Source organism: Pungitius pungitius, chromosome 15 (genome assembly GCF_949316345.1).
Source record: "Pungitius pungitius chromosome 15, fPunPun2.1, whole genome shotgun sequence".
Taxonomy (NCBI): domain Eukaryota; kingdom Metazoa; phylum Chordata; class Actinopteri; order Perciformes; family Gasterosteidae; genus Pungitius; species Pungitius pungitius.
Genome location: NC_084914.1, coordinates 10,195,737 through 10,215,151, shown reverse-complemented (window position 1 = coordinate 10,215,151; position 19,415 = coordinate 10,195,737). Strand labels below are relative to the sequence as shown.

The following is a 19,415-nucleotide window of genomic DNA, read 5'->3' as shown; positions in this document are numbered from 1 at the left end:
ATATACATTTTTTTAAAAGGTGCATGTTGAAATCTCCACTCGGTCTAGAGATGTATTTATGACACGGCATACTTAATAATTATAACTACCGTTTAAAAATCGGTTGAAAAAAGTTATTATTTAAAGTACATGTACCACTCCCAACACAATGTTATGGATGAGCGAGCGCACTGTACCAAGATGGCCGCCATGTGCGGACGTTCTATACTCTATATCTATACTCCGCCGTAAGACATCTAGCCTTTATATATATCTATGATGGTCTCCATCAAACCACACCGGAAGTTCTTTTACTGCTTTTAAAGCGGCGCATCCAGCGTTTTGTGGAGGACACAATTCAGCCGAAATGATCAGTAAAGTGGTTGGTGCGAAGTATGTGGCCATTGCCAAATCATGGTATGTTTTGTATATATTTTACTAGTAGTAAAAAGCGTAAGACTTTATAAGACAACAGCATCTCGATGTGTCCTTAGCTAACATTAACGTTAGCTGTTAGCTTAGCTGAGGTCATAGCTTTGGGGACATGCTACAATTTATCTCGTCTCACCTAAACTCTGAAGTCGCTCAAATCTAAAATTGGCCTGCAATTATTGTTATAACGAAGTAAAAAAGTCAACGTAACCGATCCTCGCTTTTTCAATGATCATTAGTTAGCTAAAATCTTATTTCCGTTTTTAGATAACCCACTGGATAGCTGACACTGATCTCGCTTGACGGGCTAGATAGATTAGTTTAGTTATAAATTAATACAAATTTGATTTGTTCAGCCATCATTTAGTCTAGACTTAGGTATTTTCTAAATGTATGTTTTAAATGTGTACTTAGTCTAACAATGTTATTGATGTATAACATTTAACTTAATCTTTCTATTGATAAAATATGAACAAGCACATCTATTGACATCTTTACACAACAAACAAAGTAATCGAATATTAGGATCATTTATGGCATGCGTTACTCCCATACGTCAGTCTTGGCTAGTCCGTTTCTGTCCATAGAATAATATGTGTCTTCACAGATCATTTTGATTAAGTGTAAACACAATTGGAAGAATGTTTCGTACACATTGCCTGTTTTCACTTCACAGGATCCCAACCATGGCGGTTTGGGGCACAGCAGGAGGTGTGGCCCTGGTCCACTTCACAGATTGGCGATTGATTTTGGATTATGTCCCCTACATAAGCGGCAAATTCAAGAATGACGAGTAGAGACACTCAGGTTAGTCTCCGTGATGTGTACGAAAAATAAGTTAGACTGGCTCCTCAAACCCTTCATATTGTCTTATTGTCCTAATTGAAATGCTCCACAGCTATCTATTTTCAATGAACTGAATTAGACTATAAGTATCATGTCTTTCTTTTAGAATAATTGCAAACTAATTACAAACACATTTGGGTTTTGGGGATCAAAAGGAACCACAGTCACTGACTCACATGTTTTGGCTTATTTTTTATATTTTATAGTATGTATGTATATATTTATACTCTTTAATACACAACTACGTATAAATTAACTTATGCATTATTGTTCGACCTGTTGCTAATTCTCAGTGTTGAACATTACTATAATTGCATTAACATATGCCTGCAGTATATTCGCCAATCGAGAAATGTTGATTCTTTTCACATCTTGTAGGAGTGTTTACTGCCTGGAGAAAGAAAATGAATCCATTGCACACACACAGCTTTGTCAGAGCTGAATATTTTATGACTTTTGTGTACTACATTTAATGTAGTCTAGTGTGTATTCTGGCACTCATATGAGAGTCCTTTGGATTGAGACATATACGTTATCATGGTATTTTTTTTTATTCAAGTAGCTTTAATATTGACCATGGAACCGACTGAACTGAAAATGAGTCTTACTGAAATTAGCCAAGCACATTTAGTCAATTCTCTTTCTGGAACTGGTCCCAATAAAACATCAGGACTAAAGGAACAATACATGCTGAGTATTTCAGAGGCGTCAGGGGACCAGAATCCATGTTGCAGCTTCTATTAAGACAGGATTATCTCCTAAACCTTCTGCCACTCTGCAGCTTAGTGATTTGGCTTGAAAATGTCCAAATCTGTAGATATACAGCCGACAAATCCAATGAAGTGCACAAACATTTTTGTGTTGAGTGATTTTTCGATTGTAGAAAAAAAAAATCCATTTATGAACTGACAAATGCAAGTGTCACTTAGCCTGGACATTTTGCCTTTTTATTTATCGGTGACAACCTTTTTCACTCTTTTACTGTTTAAACTAATGACTTAATTTCCCCCCAGTCAGGTCGGTGCCGTTGTTCCAGACAGAGACTTCGATAATGAACCATAACTGCCTGAGCCTGCATTGGCTGCTGGGCCACTGAAAGCGGTCGTCTTCATCCTGCGGCTCAGCCAGCATTGAACTGTTATCTCCATCATGGCATGAAACCAACTGGAGTTTGTCACCTTAAACAGTGCAAACTTGGACGGAAGGAAAATACCACACCAACACCAACGATAGATGGACTTTTCTTTTCTTTTACCACTTTTGGTTCGCAAATGGAAAAATCTTTCCTTCATGTAACACTGTAATTTTTTGAAAGAGAATTAAAGTATGTGAGATATAACCTATATTGTGGTTGCGTATCATTATTTCACTTGCAATTATTTAACATCAAATACAATTAAATTGAAGTGTATGGCAGCGCAGAACACGTTGGTTGGACTTTAATATTGGGTCAGATAATGGACCAAAAAACGTAATAAAAAAAACCCCTCTGATTTGTTATATACCTAAAAACCACTGCTGATCACAAAGTCTGTGTTAACAAGAGTCAATGATGAAAACAAGCCTTTAACGGAATACATGTATTCATGCATTAAAAGGGCAGCCTAATAGACTGTTCCTGGGGCGATTGTAGGTGAGTGGAGAACACGGTCATCCTTGAATCAGAAGATTGGTCAAACCCAGGTGTCACTGTGTCTGGTAGCTCCTGCCATCAGTGTATGAATGGGTGAATGATGACATTAAGTATTCAAGCGCTTTGAGTGGTGTAAGTGCTATACAAGTACATTCAATTCCTATGCAGAATTTGGGGTTAATTTAATGGTGGGGCTACTTTTTTCTTTATAAATTGTTATTTTAAATGTGACCATGAATTACAAAGTAAATATGATGCCATAAGTAAACACATTAACATAATTAAATTACACAAAGAGGACACGCTTAGCTTAAATATACTGATTATCCTTAGTAAAATGTTACTTTGATAATTTTATAGTATAACTTTACAAATGTTTAAGCAGCATTTCTTTTGTGGCCAGGTTCAAGTGGGTTTGTGTCAAAGTTTAATTTATAGACGTATTAACAATATTATCACATGAAGTGACGGTATGTGTAATGGAACTAAACGTTTTGCAAAATAACATTGTTTCACCTAAATATGATACAAGTACGAATTAGCCTCTAACTTGTACAAAGTATAATACTAAATAATTACTTAAGATGAGTTGGATAAGTTGCTTTCCACCTTTGACGAATCATTTGAAACCTCGCGCGTCATTTTCGCACTATTTTACAGTATCGCGGAAGTCTTCCGCTCATTGTGTGACTAGGCCCTCTGGCGGAGTGATCTGCTGTTGTGAAGGTCCTGACGGGAGACAGGCAGTGGATCGATAACAAACCGGGCTCGGTGAAAAACTATGAGTGCAACAATAGGCAGCTAGCTGGCTTCTTATCTTCTATGAGCCAGAATCCCCGGCAAGCAGATCAAGACAACCGAGACCATGGAAAGAAAAGGGTGAGACTCTAAAATGTTCAGTCGAAGGACTTGAGATGAAAGTTTCTCTGCAGGAAATGCACGCACGCATACATGCGTTTCGCAGTTGAGAACAACACTACGCGACTCCCCGCGTCTGTGTTACTTCACGCGGTTCTTACAATAGCTAAACGTGACCTTTAGACGGGCTCGAGTCCACCGAGTTTATAAACTCGCAACTTTGAGCACTAGCGATCGATGATACGGCCGCGGGTCCGTTGACGTTGTCAGCGCTGCTAGCTTGATTAGCTAGCTGAGTTTCATTGTTTACACACGCATGATTAGCGCTGCGTCGGGCCGCGGCGCGTCTGCGCCAAATATCCGCTGCAGCTCAGTTGGTCTCGTAAAAAAAAAAAACGACAAACGTGTCGGCGACGAAGGGTGTTTGAGTCCCTCCAGCGAGCAGCGTTAGTCCCCCCGACGCAGCGGTGGAAAAGGGGCTGTGAGAAAAGGCAGCCTGTTGTCTTACTCTCTGTCAAAGCTCCAGCCTCAAAACACCCAAAGACCACCCAAGAGCACGAGTTTTTCACTCGACTGTGGCGGATCGATCACACCGCGGGCTGTGGGCGTGAGCAGATGTTATTGGACCTGTTACAGCGGGACTACCTGCACACTAGTAATATTTTAATTTAAAAGTTGCATTCCCACAGCAACCTCCCACGACTAACTATACCTCGCTCCAACCATTCATAACACCTGAGAATCCGATCCATAAGTGCATCGGTGCCTTGGTTTCTGAAGATGTTCATCTTGTGTTGACCATTCATCTGTGTTTCTTCTCTCCAGTGTCCCTATTAAGCGCATTCTCAACAAGCCCCAGATAGTCCGCAGCCTGGGCAGCAACCTTCACACGGATGTGAACGCCAGTCACTCCCGGGCCGGCTGGTCGCTGCTGACCAAAGTGCAGCGCAGCAGGCACAAGAACCTGTACGAGGTCAACCATCAAATCAGGGTGAGGATGTGTAGGTTTTGGGTATTCGTGAGGCATTAGATCCCTGCACTGTAAGTTGGTGTATGTGCAGATGTGCAAACAGGACTAATCCACAGTTTTCAAGCACTCTTCTTTTTTACATTTTTTTTTTATCACATCCTTTTTCTTTGACATACAGTTTGCAGCCAATAAATGGCCCGGGCAACAGTTTTGGCGTACCGGGCTCCTACATTACATGATAAACATGAGATATTTTAGTTTAATGAGCTTTGTGTTTATTTTATGTTCCATCTTATCTGGACCATGAGTCTGAAATGTGTAACTTTTTTTATGGTTTTGGGAATGTGTAGATTCTTAAATCTTAGTAGAAACCGGAAGCTTCTTCACAGCCACCATAGACGTGTTTCCGCCTCCCTCGCTGTTAAACCTCTACCACAGGCATTCGTTCATGATTGACTGATGACTTTACTACGAGGGATATTCAGTAATTCTCCAAAGGATTCATATTTTTAACGGTCCTCCCAAATTCATTGTTCTATTAATTGATGAATTGAATTGGTACTGATGAAATAATAACTCAACTCAGTAGGGTGAACAGTAGCTGGTGTGCAACAAATGTCATTCTTAAAACGAGTCCTATTGTCTCTCTCTTAAAGAACAAGCCTGATTTAAACACAACACTACCAGTTCGACAGACGGCATCCATCTTCAAGCAACCAGTGACCAAGGTTACGAATCATCCCAACAACAAGGTGAAGACGGACCCACAGAAGGCTGTGGACCAACCGAAACAAGTAGGTCACAGAGCAGAGAAACATTCACATTTTCCCTCTTAAATTCACTGATATTGTAAATGAAACTGTTCCTGTAAGTAGCAGTAATGTTTTCTCCAGCTGTATTACTGTCATGATACTCCGTTTTCTGTTATCTGGCTTTGCAGGTATTTAGAAAGTGCTGAAGGGTGGATTCAAACTTTTTTTGATGATTTTAATATTTTTTGGTTTGCCTCAATCTTCAGTTGTTCTGGGAGAGGAAGTTAGGCGGTCTAAATGCATTCGACATCGCAGAGGAGCTGGTGAAAACGATGGACCTCCCCAAAGGCCTACAGGGTGAGAGTAACCAAACCAAATATGACCACGCTGTGTGATTCAAGGCCATGAATTTCTGCTTGACTTCTGCTGCCCTGTGGTTCTCTTTCTAGGTGTCGGACCGGCGTGTTCAGATAAAACACTTCTTTCTGCCATCGCCAGCGCTCTGCACACCAGCCCCTCACCGGTCACTGGACAACTCACTGCGGCTGTGGAGAAGAACCCTGGAGTCTGGCTCAACACATCACAACCTCTCTGCAAAGCCTTTGTAGTGACGGATGAGGACATCAGGTGAGATGTGGGGGTTAACGGTTTCACCTCCATGCCTGCTATGTAATAAATGAAACTAAATACTCGTACACAAAACATTGTGCCTAACAGATGTTCAGCAGCGATGTTCCCCTGTAGCTCCGTGCACTCGCGCACGCTTTAAACAGTGGGTTCAAAGTTCACGGTGCTTTGCTGGAGATGAGATGAAAAATGCTCTTAATTGGCGCCATAATCCTCCTCTGTGTCTCTCAGGAAGCAGGAGGACCTGGTGCAGAATGTGAGGAGGCGGCTGGAGGAAGCCCTCACAGCTGACATGTTGGCTCATATAGAGGACACCACTGCAGCCGCAGCCAACAAAGCGTTGGAGAAGGTTGAGCAGGTGGACAAGGAGGAATTATAGCCAAGGTACACACCGCTTCAGAGCAGGTTCTGTTGGTCCATCCATTTCCTCTGTGTGATTGTGCTGCATTGTGAAGAACTTCAGTACATCTAACGCGTCTCTTTCTCGTCTCCGCCACAGGCTTGTTTGAGATGAAGTTTGCTGGTAAACTCCTTTCCTTTTCAAATAATTAGCTCCATGAAGATTTTTTATACACTTTGAGATGAAATAGACGGTAAATGCAGACATTCTACAGATTTTGTTTACCTAAACTGAAACTGTTTTCTTTAATATTATTATAATTTGTTTTTACATTCAATGGTGTAATTCTGGAAGGGTGCTTTGGATTTCCAGTTTATTTTTACCTCTCCTAATGTAAGGCAACTTTCTTTAGACTTTACAAACTGTTTAGCGGTCTCATGTCTCGATGACATCACCATTTCATCGTTGATGCTGTCTAATCAAAACAAAATGACTGTTCATGTAAGTGGTTTTACTTTTAGGGAAGTTTACTCAAGTTGTGGATGATTCTCTACACAATGCAGTGTTACAGTTTGTAAACAGCTGTTAAAGCTCAAAGTTAAAAAATAACCAACCTGATGTGTTTTTTTTGTGTGTGTGTGTGCACGCGTGTGTATGTTTGTATTGAGTGTACCATTTCGTCGCCATCTTAGGTGTGTTACTTTTTTGCCATCTTTTTTACATTTTACTCTGGCACTGCAGGTCTTTTGTGTTTATGTTTGAAAGCACAGAAAGGTTGCAGTATGTTTACACGCACATGGCACTGTTGTGGATGTGAATAATCAAATTTAGTTTAAAGCAGTGTTATTTCTCATAATAACTTGAATTTACATGGTTTTGAAGTTCAAGTCTGGGTATTTTTGTTTTAACAGAATTATCAGTACTGTTTGCCGGCTACATTTGAGTTTAATATGTAACAGAAAAAGCGTGTACCTTCAGAAAATACAGAAACCAATAAAACACTGATGTAACTTGCCTCATGATGTTCTGTACCTCATTACAAGAATCATTATTTGTCTCCATACCACTGCGAAATAAATGCAGCTTTTTCATGGCTGGTGTTTAGTTTTTTTTTTTCTTGGAAATTACTTTAAAATCTAGGAAGTTACAGTTGGTGAGCAAAGATTTTGTGATTAAAGAGTACATACATTAAGAACATAACACATACAGATTTGATTTCATATATGTAATAAACCCCCCGTTGTATATTTTCAGCAGGGAAACATGCCTGGCAAACAAAGACGGCGTAATACAAAAACATGAATGTTTAGGCGTGGCTGTTTTCACAGTTGGTATATTTTTATGGTTTTAGGGTTAGAATTTAAATGAAAGAATATAAAGAAAATACCAATCGTGTTGTTCCTTTCAGCTCGAGAAGCAAGAAAAATGGCTGCCTTTAATGCTTGATGGTGTTTACATTATTCCAAATAGAAAATACTGCCCTGCATGTTTTTTTTTGTTTGTTTTCTTGCTCCCTAGAAAGCACACGTGAATAACAGCACACAGACACACACCGCATGATCACCATTCCACGCGTTTGTCGAACCAGCCCAAACACCAGCCATGATGAACACACCCAGAGATGACCACATTTCTAAAACGTCGATCGATGCGTTAACATTCAGGTTGCAGATCATGCATTAAAGGGGGGGTGGGGGGGGAGTTCCCCGCAGACTGCCAGACACAATAGTGCCAGCAGAGGTGACTTGACCGTGGATGCTCTCTCTCGCTCTCCTCCCATCCCTTGCCTTCCCTCCCTTGCTGCCTGTGGCCTTTGAACCCATTGTTGTGTCGCGGGTGACGTCAGTGCCGTGTGCGGGAGACGGAGCGGCGTGCGCCTGGCGAGACAAAGGCGGCGGACCGACCGGGGTCAGGCAGCAGCAGCAGCAGCACTGTGCGCGCGCGTGTGTATGTTTTGTATCTAACGGGTAACGGCTACCGTTGGATTTCAACGGCCGTCCTACTGAAGATACGCAGAACCCAGACCCGGCGACACACCCCGGGAATACGCTTCGACTCTCCAGAAGAGGAAGAGAGAGAGAGGGAAGGAAAAAACAACAACAACAGTGCTCTCTTCTCGGGTTTGAACGATTTTCTCCTTCGCCCCCCCCCCCTCCACCGACACCCACCCACTCCCCCCATTTGGCGTGCTAGTTAGCTTACCCGCTAGCTCCCTAGCGCTCTCCTTCTGGCTGCTTCTCATCGCTCCCCTCCCCTTTGAAAAAAACCGGGCGTCACGCGTAGACGGGATCTCTTCGACAAAGGCAACATAAAGTAAGTTGGTGTTTTCTCTCTTTTTATAATTATATATGAGAAATCGCCGCGGCTGCCTTTTTGAGAAGGAGACTGTCAGTGAGCGGCGGAGCTAACAGCTAGCCGCGGTGCTCCCAAACAAAGGGGTCGACAACGTGACTGGGTGCCGACTATGTGGAGCTAGCCTGTTAGCTTGGCTGTTGAAGCTAACAACAGAATATAATCCCCGTTTTTCTCTAATACGACCAGTACACCTATGCCACATACTTATATCCTATAACGTTATATGTGTCTGAAATCCGTGGCACACAGGTTATTTCGTATCTATGTAGGGGGAGGTTACTTTGTGGTAGAGCAGACATGATCTGACAAAACATATCAGCCTCCTGGATGGGTTCAGTTGTCAGACAAGAAGCAACAACAGACAAAGCAAGGCGCTCAAATCATCCACACCGCTAACGCACGCGTGGTCTGCGGGTTCTAGGTGGCTAATCTCTATTCCCCCTCTTTGATGTTTTAATGGTAAACAAACACGTGATTCCTTTCTTGTTATTTTTCGTTATTTATTTATTTTTCTTCATTTTTTCCCCCTTCTCCAGAAGAGGGTGAGCTCACTCCCATCAGGCACCCGCGATCTGATGTGAGATCCACGGAGACACAATGCCTAGCCCTTTATTCCACCCTGAGATTATGGACCACGACGTGGTGATCAGCAGCCAGCACAACGGGGTTGGTCTGCCCCGAGAGACGGACCAGGAGTCCCGGGAAGACGACCACCAAGAGGTGCTTCGCTTCGCCCTGGACCAGCTGTCACTCATGGCCCTGGAGAAGGTGGACACTCTGGACGGGACCCAGGGACCGGGATCCGAGGGCTGCAACGGCGTGGGCTACGTGGACCTCCAGATGCTGGAGCATCCGAACGGGTCCCAGGGATCGCCGACGTCTTGTTCTCCATCCCCGGAGTACTACGGCTCGGGCGGATACCACATGGCCGGCTCCCACGCCATGCTCCACGGAGAACAAAGCTCCGTCCTCTGCAGCAGGAAAAGGAGTGTCAACATGACTGAATGTGTGCCCGTCCCCAGCTCGGAACATGTGGCCGAAATAGTGGGGAGACAAGGTAAGAGTGCACGCGCTCGTACGGGTGTGGGTAGTCATTCGGTGTTTATGTTTACGAGCCGCGCGTCCTTTGTTTGGGTGGCAGTCTGGTTGGAGGAAGGTCTCTGAACTTTTACAACCTGAGCTCGGTGCATCTTAAATGTCAGCATGCTTACCGTAACGCCACCGTAAATATTTACCCGGTGTATCCATTCTCCGTTAAAAAAAATTTTTTTAGACAATGCCTCAATGTTGGAGTGAGTGGGAGAGTGCGGTTGTTGATGATGAGGAGGAGAGAGAGGGGGAGGGGTGCGAGAGGGTCAGACAAAGCGGCAGATTGTGGGGAGTCTGGACATGTCTAGCAGCCTGCACCAAACAAAGGAAATATGACTATTTGTATACCCTCCCAGACCACAATAGGCGGCTTCGGACCCGCACACCTCACTTTTAGATCACGCAAATATATTTATATTCTCCGCGGAGCGTGTTCCTGAGCCGAACCGGGGCAGCAGACGCGGGGCTGGGCGGTGTTACGCCCTGCACCCAGCGCCTTCCTCCGCTGCTCCAGTATCCGTCGCCACGTTTAGACACCTCTCGTCGGTTTTTTCCTCCCCCCAGTTTGTAGCTTTTATCTGTATGTGGACGTCGCTTTAAATACACACACGTTGGGTTTTTTTGGACCGTCCGTCTCGGCCGCGGCAGCGTTACGGCATTGTTCTCTTTGTTTGAAAAAGCCATGCTTTCTGCTTCCCAGAATGACATCACGCTCCTCGCGCCTCATTGGTCGCTGAGTTTTAAGCGTCCATATTTAAAGAAACAGCAGCTGCCGACTCCTCGTGAATGTCCCGCATATTGTCTTATGCTTCCCTACTTATGTGTCCTGTTTAAAAATAAATAAATATTATATTCAATTTAATTGTTGTATAAATTTAAAAAAAAATTTAACGTTTAAATATATAACACACTCTATCATGTGTGTGTTTGGAATGTCGAAAAATTAAGATGTTTATGCATCTTCCAGGTTGTAAGATTAAAGCCCTGCGTGCCAAAACAAATACCTACATCAAGACCCCAGTTCGAGGCGAGGAGCCAGTCTTCATCGTGACAGGACGCAGAGAGGACGTGGAGATGGCCAAGCGCGAAATTGTCTCTGCAGCCGAGCACTTCTCTATGATCCGGGCGTCCCGCTGCAAAGCGGGAGCACCCGGAGGCGGAGGCGCAACAGGAGCAGCGGGAGGAGGAGGAAACGGCGGCACCGGCAGCGGGACCGGCTCCCTTCCTGGACCACCGCACTTGCCTGGACAGACCACTATCCAGGTACATAAGCCGTGTTGTGTTTTATTTTATTCCCTAGGTAACATAGGCACTTCTGGATGTTAGATAAATAGAATAAAAAAACGACATCACTATTCTTCTTTCTGTAGTTGACCTGAAGCATTTCTATTGTTGCTCATCCAGGTGAGGGTCCCCTACAGAGTAGTTGGTTTAGTTGTTGGACCGAAAGGAGCAACTATTAAGCGCATCCAGCAGCAGACCCACACCTACATTGTGACACCGAGCAGGGAGAAAGACCCGGTGTTCGAGGTCACCGGCATGCCTGAGAACGTGGACCGAGCGAGAGAGGAGATCGAGACCCACATCACCCTGAGAACCGGGACCTTTGTGGACCTGCAGGGAGACAACGACTTCCACTCGAACGGCACCGACGTGAGTCTAGAAGGCCTGAGCGCCCTGAGCGGAGGACTGGGGGCGTCTCTGTGGTCCAGGGCCACCGGCCACCATTCTGGCCCTCCTCCTCCCCCGCCCTCCCCACCTCCTTCCACCATTCCCATATCCATGCATCATTCATCCGGCCGCAAGATGTCGTCGTCCATTGCCTATCACGCTCACAACGGCGGGATGAGCTCAGACAACTTTGCCACCGCTCGCAAGGCCAACGAGGGAGGCAGCCCCACCAGCCCGTTTAGCACAGGTTCCAGCAGTGCTGGAGGAGGTTTCACTTTCGGGGGCGACTCCACCCCGGGGCTTCCCTCTTCGGACGAACTGGGCTTTGAGTTCAGCGCCGCCAACATCTGGGCGCCTTTCATCAACGGCGGATCAGGCAACAAGACGGCCGGCTCGGCCCAGCAGCAGCCCGTGCGTCGCAACAGCAGCGGCCTGAGCGGTGGCGCCATCACCCCGCGGCTGTCTCCGACTCTGCCTCAGGACACGGGCGTGGGCCCCCTGGATCACCCACTAGCCCGCCGCGCTCAGAGCGACCCCCTCAGCACCCTCTCCTGGCTGCAGTCCAGCAGTGTCGGGGGCGGCTCCTTCTCGGGAGCGTCCAGCTCCGGCGGATCGTCGACTGGCTACTCCTCCTGCTCGGCCTCCTCGCTGCCCGGCGGCTCGCCCACGGACTCCGAGGGATGCGGCAGCGGCGTGGGCCTCAGTTCGGGGATGCTGAGCCGGCTGAAAGGAAGCTCCGGCCCCGGGGTCCCGGGTCTCGTCGGCGTCGGCCCCGGAATCAACAGGGACTGCTTTGTGTGCTTTGAGAGCGAGGTGACAGCGGCCCTGGTGCCTTGTGGCCACAACCTTTTCTGCATGGAGTGCGCTGGGCAAATCTGCCAGTCCGCTGACCCCGAGTGCCCCGTCTGCCACACCCCTACCACACAGTGCATCCGCATCTTCTCCTAATGCCGCGGCTGGGGAATGGGGTGGGTGGGTAAAATGGGAGTGGGCAGGAGGAGGACCGAAGTGGGGGCAACAGCGGAGGCAAGGGAAGGATTCACACTAATAGCGTCCACACACACAATGGGCCATATTAACTGCATAAACCCGATGATGATATGATACGAATATTGCTTCATTATTTTTTTTGCTGGCAAATTTTAAGATTAAATAATAATTATAATAATTGCAATGACTTATTTTTGAAGCGACGCATATTGAAACTGGATCTTCAGACCGCGTGGGCTCAGTCTCTCAGTGATGAACCTTTGGAAGGAAACTAGTGTCTTATCTCTCTTCAGGCCTTCATTTTGACCCGGAGCAGCCGTCCTGCTGGTCTGTCTCCACATTTCTCCATTCTGGCTTCTTCAGATCTCTGCTTTCTGTCTCACAGCCTTTCCTTTTGACACTTTTGTACTTAACAGATATTTTTCAATGGAGCTATTGACGAGGCCTGCAATTTTTTTACTCCTTATTTTAATGTCCTTGACCGAACGCAAACCGCTCCAACGGACCGTCGGTTTCCCATCTCACTCGAGCGGTTCAAGCGGCCCGGTTGCTATTTTTCTGCAGGCTTGGGACTTTTCGGTCCACGTGTAGTCGGGCCAATATCAGAACAATACACAGAGGGAACCCTTTCGACGATGACTTCCCGTTTTCTCTTTGCCTCACAGAAATGAGCTGCCAGTTGCGCTAAATACATGCCGACAATAGGCATCTCTTTTTAAATTGATCAAATTCAACGTGTTGGATGAGTTTAGAAGCTTCACATTTAAACTGTCACTGCTGCATTAATTCTCATTAATTGTCCCTAAATTGAGGGTACGAGTTATACTATAGGAATGTCTCTGAGGTCCGTTTTCACAATCTCCGCCCACAATTCCCCTCTTGTGTGTTTGTGAATGCCGACTCATCAGCACCATTGTGTATCGTCACCACGCTAAGATCTGCTTCCTGTCCTGCTGCCGCTTTACTTCACTCTCAGTCCCAGTGGAAGACATCGCTCTGATCCATCCCCGCCTGGACATTTTCCTCTGCCCTTCCGTCTGTTACACTCCGATCGGCTTCTATAGCATTTTCTACTACTTTTGGACTCATGACTGCTGAGTGTGTGGCTCGCAGGTATATTTTGAACTCTTAAGATAAGATAGGGCTTTTCTAAATATCACACATGAATGTTTTGTCCACTTAGGTCACGGAGCGGCGGCCTCTCTGCCCCACGCAGTGCGGCAACAAGGGGCCCGTTTGAACCATTTCTTTTCATGCACTGTAACCTCTGGCCCCTCGAAAAAGATAAGAATCGGCTCTTACTGTTTTTGTTTTGGTCTTCCACCCTGCTCTCACAGCCAAGCTGTATGGCCTCCCTCCCTCCCTCTGACACACTCACAGCCATACAGCGCTGTACTCCTGGCCGACCGCGGTGCACTATAATGGTTAGTTGTGTAAACGTTGTCCTCTTGTTTTCGAAGCATTACCGAGTAACTCCAGATGAGGAGGTTGCTGTTACTGTTTTGTGTTAGTGGTTTTTAAAGAATTCAGTGTGAGTTTGAAGTAACCGCCTCGATAGTGTTAATACTGTACGTATGACTTGGGCGGTGTTGGTGTGGTGGAACGCCGTTCACGTTTGTGGCCCTTTTTCTTTTTTCTTTTTTTTTGTACATGCATGGAATCGGCTCATTGAATGAGACAAGCCATCGCCACAGAATTAAAACGACACATCTAATTCTCAAGGGCTTCCTCTTGACTGCACAGACACACAATCACATTTTAAGGCTCACGCGCAGTAGGTAGAACTTATCCTTTATGGCAGCTAGTAGCTAGGTCATCCAGGGCTTCCAGACACACTTTGTGGTCAAATCCCAGCAGCTGCAGAATGTTTTTGCTTCTTTTTTTTTTTCTTTCTTTTTTTAATTCATTGGATTTTTCCAAACATGTCCCCATACAGTCCTCACATTGATGTCCTGGCAGCAGAGCGTGGGGCACCGCAGTCCCTGTCTGTCCTCTTCTCTGGCCGTGGTCTCAGATCAGAGCGGGTCTTACGGTTTTAATATCGAGGAGGGGGGAGACAGCTCTACTTGAGGATATAATATGTGCGTATATGTGAGGGCCGCTTTTGGCTGTGCTTTCGTTTGCTCCAGATGTTAAACTTATTTGCCGTTCATTTGCTAAGTTAAGTGACGAGGGCAGCAGCAGCTGCACAGAGGAATCTAATAAGCCGCTGTCCTGTTGCAGTAATGCACTAATTCATGTGTCCACATGTGTAGGAAAAATCTACCCAGGAGCTAAACTGGTAGTCTTTGTGAAGACTCTCCCATGGTGCTTTGGTGCAACTCTCTACTGAAACAATGCGACCAACCAACCGAGTTAGTAGTGGGACGCCTCTCAGTCCTCAAACTAAACCCCGCAGAGCACAGTAGACCCGACACCCATGTTTTATCATTCCCGTCAGAACTGGCTCGTGTCCAGCGCGCTCGGGTCCAACTGAGCGGATTCGCCGAGGCCGTCTCGCCAGTCTACGGCCAATCTTAAAAGCCCCTTTTCGAGTCGGCGTGTTAAAGGAATTAATTTGCCAGATGGGACTAATGTAAATCCGTGTGTTGCACTGGGAAGTTTTTGGCCAATGAGATGTTAGGGTTTAATGTACAGTAGTTTCATTGTTTAAAAGGTACAGAGTTTTTCAGATTGACTGCTGATTTTTATTTTGTTTTGAGCCAAACTCACCCCTCCCCCATTTCTTTCCACAAGGTTTGAAAACAGGGTTTCCTGAGGCATGCGAGCCAGTGACCTCTGACCTTTTTTTTTTTTTTTTGTGATTTGAGGGGGCGGGGTGCAAAGAGAGCCTTGCCTGTAAGGGGTGACACCCCTTAAGCCGCAGCTCTTCTGTTTTTGGCTTTAATTCTTTGTATGCAGAACCAAAATGTAAAACGTTGACAATAGGTTTCAGGCCTGACCTGTGTGTAAATACCCTGAATACAATCATTGGGATCTTGTTTTCAAAAGCAAATGACTTAAATGAAGATGAGTGTAGTTTCTAAAGAACATGTATCATTATTTGTAAGTTAACCATCTGCATGTCTTCAAGCCATCTGGCATTAGCTAATAATTTTTAAGATAAAAAAAAACAACTTTTTACACTTTATTTTTTACAATTATTTGCTTACCTAAATATCCCAGACAATAATGTGACCCTTTTTATTACTTCAAATTTATTTTTATTTTCCATTTTTTTTATTTTCCTTATTTTCTGTGTACTACATATAGGCAATTTATAACAAAATGAGAATTATTGAAGAAATTTTAAAATTGAAATATATTTTATTTGAAAGTTTATGGACCTTTTAACCAAGAGCCGGAAAAATTGTATAATCATATAATTTGAGCTGACTTGACGGTTATGAGAAATGTATCAAGAGTTTTATTTTTTATGCTTCTTTAATAAAGTCTTGTTTTTGGTTTCATTTTTTTACTGTAAAATAAGAATTTGTGTGTGGCGTCTTTATTTTTGGTTGTTTTCGGGGTGAAATCGCCGTGTCGGCCGCACGGGGGCAGCAGATCAGAGCAAAACTGATAAATGACGTGTGACATTCTTATAGAACCCTTTTTGGAAATTTGACACAACATACTGTGCTGTTCTATGACTTTATGATCCCTTTTATAGTATGCTATATCACTTTTTAAAAACATTTTGATGGTCTATGTTTTTTCACAACATCCTAAATTGTTGTAATATATCACAGTTCAGTTTTAATTAAATTTCTTATGGCAAAACAATACACTGACTGCAACGTTTTTATGGCTTACTACACTGACTTTATTACTGCTATATATTCACACCTTCCTGCCATACTATATTATGCCTCTTCCATGACTTATTTGCAAGTGGCATGCTACACTATTTTATGGCATTCTTTATGGTACGTTTATATTATTCTATACACAACCAGGTTTAAAACTATAATATGGTTTTTGATATAGTAAAACTTTGAGACTATTTATTTGAACTTATCAACTTACAAAGACTGATCAATAATAACTAGATACTAAACTGACTTTTCAACACACTATATGACTAAATTCAACATTTAAAGTATAAAGTCGTTTACGATTCAACAGAATTACTTGACAATATATAGTTTAGACCTTTACGAAACCGTTGACACTAGTGTGCATTTCTGAATATACGCCATGACTTTATAACCTTAAAAAATCTAATCAACAACTGGTTGAAAGTTTGCGTCAGTATAACACTATTTGAAAATTGAATTAACACATTTCCACTAGGGCCGGGACTCGATAAAAATATTAATCTAATTAATTAGAGGCTTTGTAATTAATCGCATTTTAATTGCATAAATATTTGACCTGAGAACAGTGAGAGCATCAACAGGTGTGTGGTGGAACAGTGCAGGGAGATAGCAGGAAGGCTGAAGTGTGGAGCATCCTCAGTTCAAACCTGCTCTCTCAGAAGGAGGGTTTGGTTGCAGTCAGGGCTTCAAACTGTAAACTTTGAAACAGTTTTGAGGTTTAGTAAACAATCCCAAGGTCTAATATGAGAAACGGAGACAATGGGGCATGTGCTTGAATAGCACAAGGGAACAACTGAAGGGCTAAAGGCTCCAACCTGCTGTCTGAGGTTGTGGGTTCATGCCCCTATATGCAGACATCGCTTCTGCTTTGAAAGAGTTTTGAGGTTTGAGTAGCAGTCTCAAGGTTAAATACGAGAAAAAAAGGGTTGGTTAGTCTGTGGTGAAATAGCACAGTGGAAGAGCTGCTGACATAAGCCCCTGCACTGCACTTGAAGGTTGTGGGTTCAAGCCCAGTCTTGGGTTTGAGCCTTTGGCTTTACTTCAGGTTTGAGTAGCAATCTCAAGGTTAAATACAACAAACAAAGGGTTGGTTAGTCTGTGGTGAAGTAGCACATCGGAAGAGCTGCTGACATAAGCCCCTGCACTGCACTTGAAGGTTGTGGGTTCAAGCCCAGATGTGGAAATAGCATTTAAAAACACTTTTGAGGTTTAACTCACATGCTCAAGGTTAAATAGGAGAATCAAAGTTGCCAAAATGTGACCAGGACTGGTAGTGTAGGGGTGAGTGCAGGGTGCCAAAAGCCTCTGTGCGCACCGCCAGTGGGTTCAAATCCCACCCGCCAAGTCTTGAGCACACTACCGCGGAGGTAGTAGTGGGGGCATTGTCCCCACTGGTTGTTTCAGAGAAGTGAACCCTGGGGGTTATGCAGAAACACAAGGCGCGTTCACTTGGTTATGATGGCATTGTCAAGAATGATGAAGAATCTTTTTGATGATGAATTGACTAAATTTGATGTTAATTGCTTTGCTTTTATCACTTATTAGCCATGCTACGTAGCCTATAGGGTTCCACCTTTTTGACGGGAGAGAAGGCCGGATGAGTCAGTAAAGATGAGCAGATGTGTTTCATTCAGTGGTCACACTGACATGAAACTTATTACAGCCTCTGAGGGCATTTTTCAAGACAATCACATGTTTGTCTACTTCAACCTTAAACTGACACTCTGGCACAGGGTGTAGATCTCTGTTACATTCAAATTCAACTCACTTGTGCCTTTACCAATGCAGGAAGGATGAATAGCATGGTTGATCCTCCAAGATGCACCAATCCGTCTCCCATTATGATTTTTTATAAATGTCAGTTACCCAAAACTAAAAAAGGATTTAGGAAGAGCCACCATGTCCCTTGAGGGTTGAACCCAGATAAGGTTTAAAGTACATAAATTTGGGGCATTTGGCATTAGTGACAGGGACGTGTAGGTTGCTCCATCTAAGATCATTCCAGTCATGTCATGGCAAGAAAAATATTGTGAAAAAAGTCAAAATATGTAGGGTCAAAAAAGAAGATTTTTTTTAAATAGGTAAAAAATTATTATGAAAAAATATATGTAAGGTCAATATATATATAATATATATATATTATTAGGGCCGGGACTCGATTAAAAATATTAATCTAGTTGATTAGAGGCTTTGTAATTAATTAATCAAAATCAATCACATTTTAATTGCATAAATATTTGACCAGAGAACAGTGAGAAGTAATTTTTTTCACATGGATTTTTATTTTTGTTCAACCAATTCCAGCAGATAAGTGTAGAAATAGCATATTTAGAAATATAGTACTTTCAGAAATTCAGGTAGCCTATAGGCAAGTAGACCTTCTGTAAACTATGTTTTTTTAAGTAGACCAATACTTTCAAGACGTCCACGCTAGCTGCTAATTGTTTTGCGTTGAGGTGATACTTGAGGCTCGATGTGAATTCCTTGTTGCATAGCTTGCACACAACCACGCTCTTATCGACGCTTCCATCCGTGTGTTTATTATAATAAAATGTCCCATTCACGGGGCCACCCGACACGGTCTCGTCAGTCGTTCTTCGTTCATGTTCACTGTGGTTTGTTGTTGTCTGAAGTCATGAACGCTAGTTGGTGCTCCAGTATAATCGGTCCTCCGAAACTCATCCAGTGAGAAACGTTCCGCGGTGCAAAAAATAAGTGTAAAAATGCGTAAAAAATGTTATTTTTTATGTAATTAATTAATCTTAATTCACATTGTAAATAATTAATCGTAATTAACGCGCTAAAGTCCCGGCCCTAATTTCCACACATAAAATCAGTGCAAATTTGATCCATTGGGTACCAGAGAGTGAATAATTAAACAGACGTGTAGATAATGACACAAATGTCCCTTTAATAGGAAGCAGATCACAATCAGGCTGCATTCCAGTTCCCCTTTCTCCTCATTAAAGAACAATCAATAATGATAAGAAACAAATTAGAAACATCCTTTGTAGAAAATAATTCTCTCATGCGAGTTGTGTTGACACTACATTCATATTGGTTACAGATGACTTAT

The 19,415-nt window shown here is 43.8% G+C and overlaps 3 protein-coding genes across 5 annotated transcripts; all 3 read left to right on the top strand.

The window, feature by feature from the left end:
* Positions 1 to 239: 239 nt before the first annotated feature.
* On the top strand, positions 240 to 2,600 carry LOC119209637 (cytochrome b-c1 complex subunit 10). Of its 2 annotated transcripts, none has more exons than XM_037459082.2 (3): positions 240 to 396; positions 1,088 to 1,218; positions 2,275 to 2,600. In XM_037459082.2, exons 1-2 carry the CDS (start codon positions 347 to 349, stop codon positions 1,206 to 1,208), a joined length of 171 nt encoding a protein of 56 aa, XP_037314979.1. In that variant the 5' UTR covers positions 240 to 346; the 3' UTR covers positions 1,209 to 1,218; positions 2,275 to 2,600. The 2 variants fall into 2 exon arrangements, with proteins under 2 accessions (XP_037314979.1, XP_037314978.1); XM_037459081.2 differs by having other exon boundaries at positions 241 to 396; positions 2,271 to 2,600.
* Positions 2,601 to 3,570: 970 nt separating this feature from the next.
* Positions 3,571 to 7,530, top strand: mbd3a (methyl-CpG binding domain protein 3a). The gene is made up of 7 exons (XM_037459080.2): positions 3,571 to 3,769; positions 4,574 to 4,739; positions 5,375 to 5,512; positions 5,737 to 5,827; positions 5,920 to 6,097; positions 6,329 to 6,481; positions 6,597 to 7,530. The coding sequence occupies exons 1-6, from the start codon at positions 3,756 to 3,758 to the stop codon at positions 6,474 to 6,476; spliced, it is 735 nt and encodes a 244-aa protein (XP_037314977.1). The 5' UTR covers positions 3,571 to 3,755; the 3' UTR covers positions 6,477 to 6,481; positions 6,597 to 7,530.
* A 631-nt stretch (positions 7,531 to 8,161) lies between these two features.
* Positions 8,162 to 16,293, top strand: LOC119209651 (RNA-binding protein MEX3B-like). 2 transcript variants are annotated; one of them, XM_037459099.2, is made up of 4 exons: positions 8,162 to 8,750; positions 9,329 to 9,849; positions 10,849 to 11,144; positions 11,286 to 16,293. In XM_037459099.2, exons 2-4 carry the CDS (start codon positions 9,390 to 9,392, stop codon positions 12,498 to 12,500), a joined length of 1,971 nt encoding a protein of 656 aa, XP_037314996.2. In that variant the 5' UTR covers positions 8,162 to 8,750; positions 9,329 to 9,389; the 3' UTR covers positions 12,501 to 16,293. The 2 variants fall into 2 exon arrangements, with proteins under 2 accessions (XP_037314996.2, XP_037314997.2); XM_037459100.2 differs by lacking the exon at positions 8,162 to 8,750 and adding an exon at positions 9,057 to 9,213.
* The last annotated feature ends 3,122 nt before the right edge of the window (positions 16,294 to 19,415 follow it).

What these genes read in the sequence shown, in the direction of transcription:
- LOC119209637 (XM_037459082.2), top strand. Translation starts at nt 347, where the DNA reads ATGATCAGTAAAGTGGTTGGTGCGAAGTATGTGGCCATTGCCAAATCA. An exon ending in GTGGCCATTGCCAAATCATG is followed by an intron (nt 397 to 1,087) that starts GTATGTTTTGTA and finishes TTCACTTCACAG; the next exon opens with GATCCCAACCATGGCGGTTT.
- mbd3a (XM_037459080.2), top strand. An exon ending in CCTCCCCAAAGGCCTACAGG is followed by an intron (nt 5,828 to 5,919) that starts GTGAGAGTAACC and finishes TTCTCTTTCTAG; the next exon opens with GTGTCGGACCGGCGTGTTCA. An exon ending in GTGACGGATGAGGACATCAG is followed by an intron (nt 6,098 to 6,328) that starts GTGAGATGTGGG and finishes TGTGTCTCTCAG; the next exon opens with GAAGCAGGAGGACCTGGTGC.
- LOC119209651 (XM_037459099.2), top strand. Translation starts at nt 9,390, where the DNA reads ATGCCTAGCCCTTTATTCCACCCTGAGATTATGGACCACGACGTGGTG. An exon ending in CGAAATAGTGGGGAGACAAG is followed by an intron (nt 9,850 to 10,848) that starts GTAAGAGTGCAC and finishes TGCATCTTCCAG; the next exon opens with GTTGTAAGATTAAAGCCCTG. An exon ending in CTGGACAGACCACTATCCAG is followed by an intron (nt 11,145 to 11,285) that starts GTACATAAGCCG and finishes TTGCTCATCCAG; the next exon opens with GTGAGGGTCCCCTACAGAGT.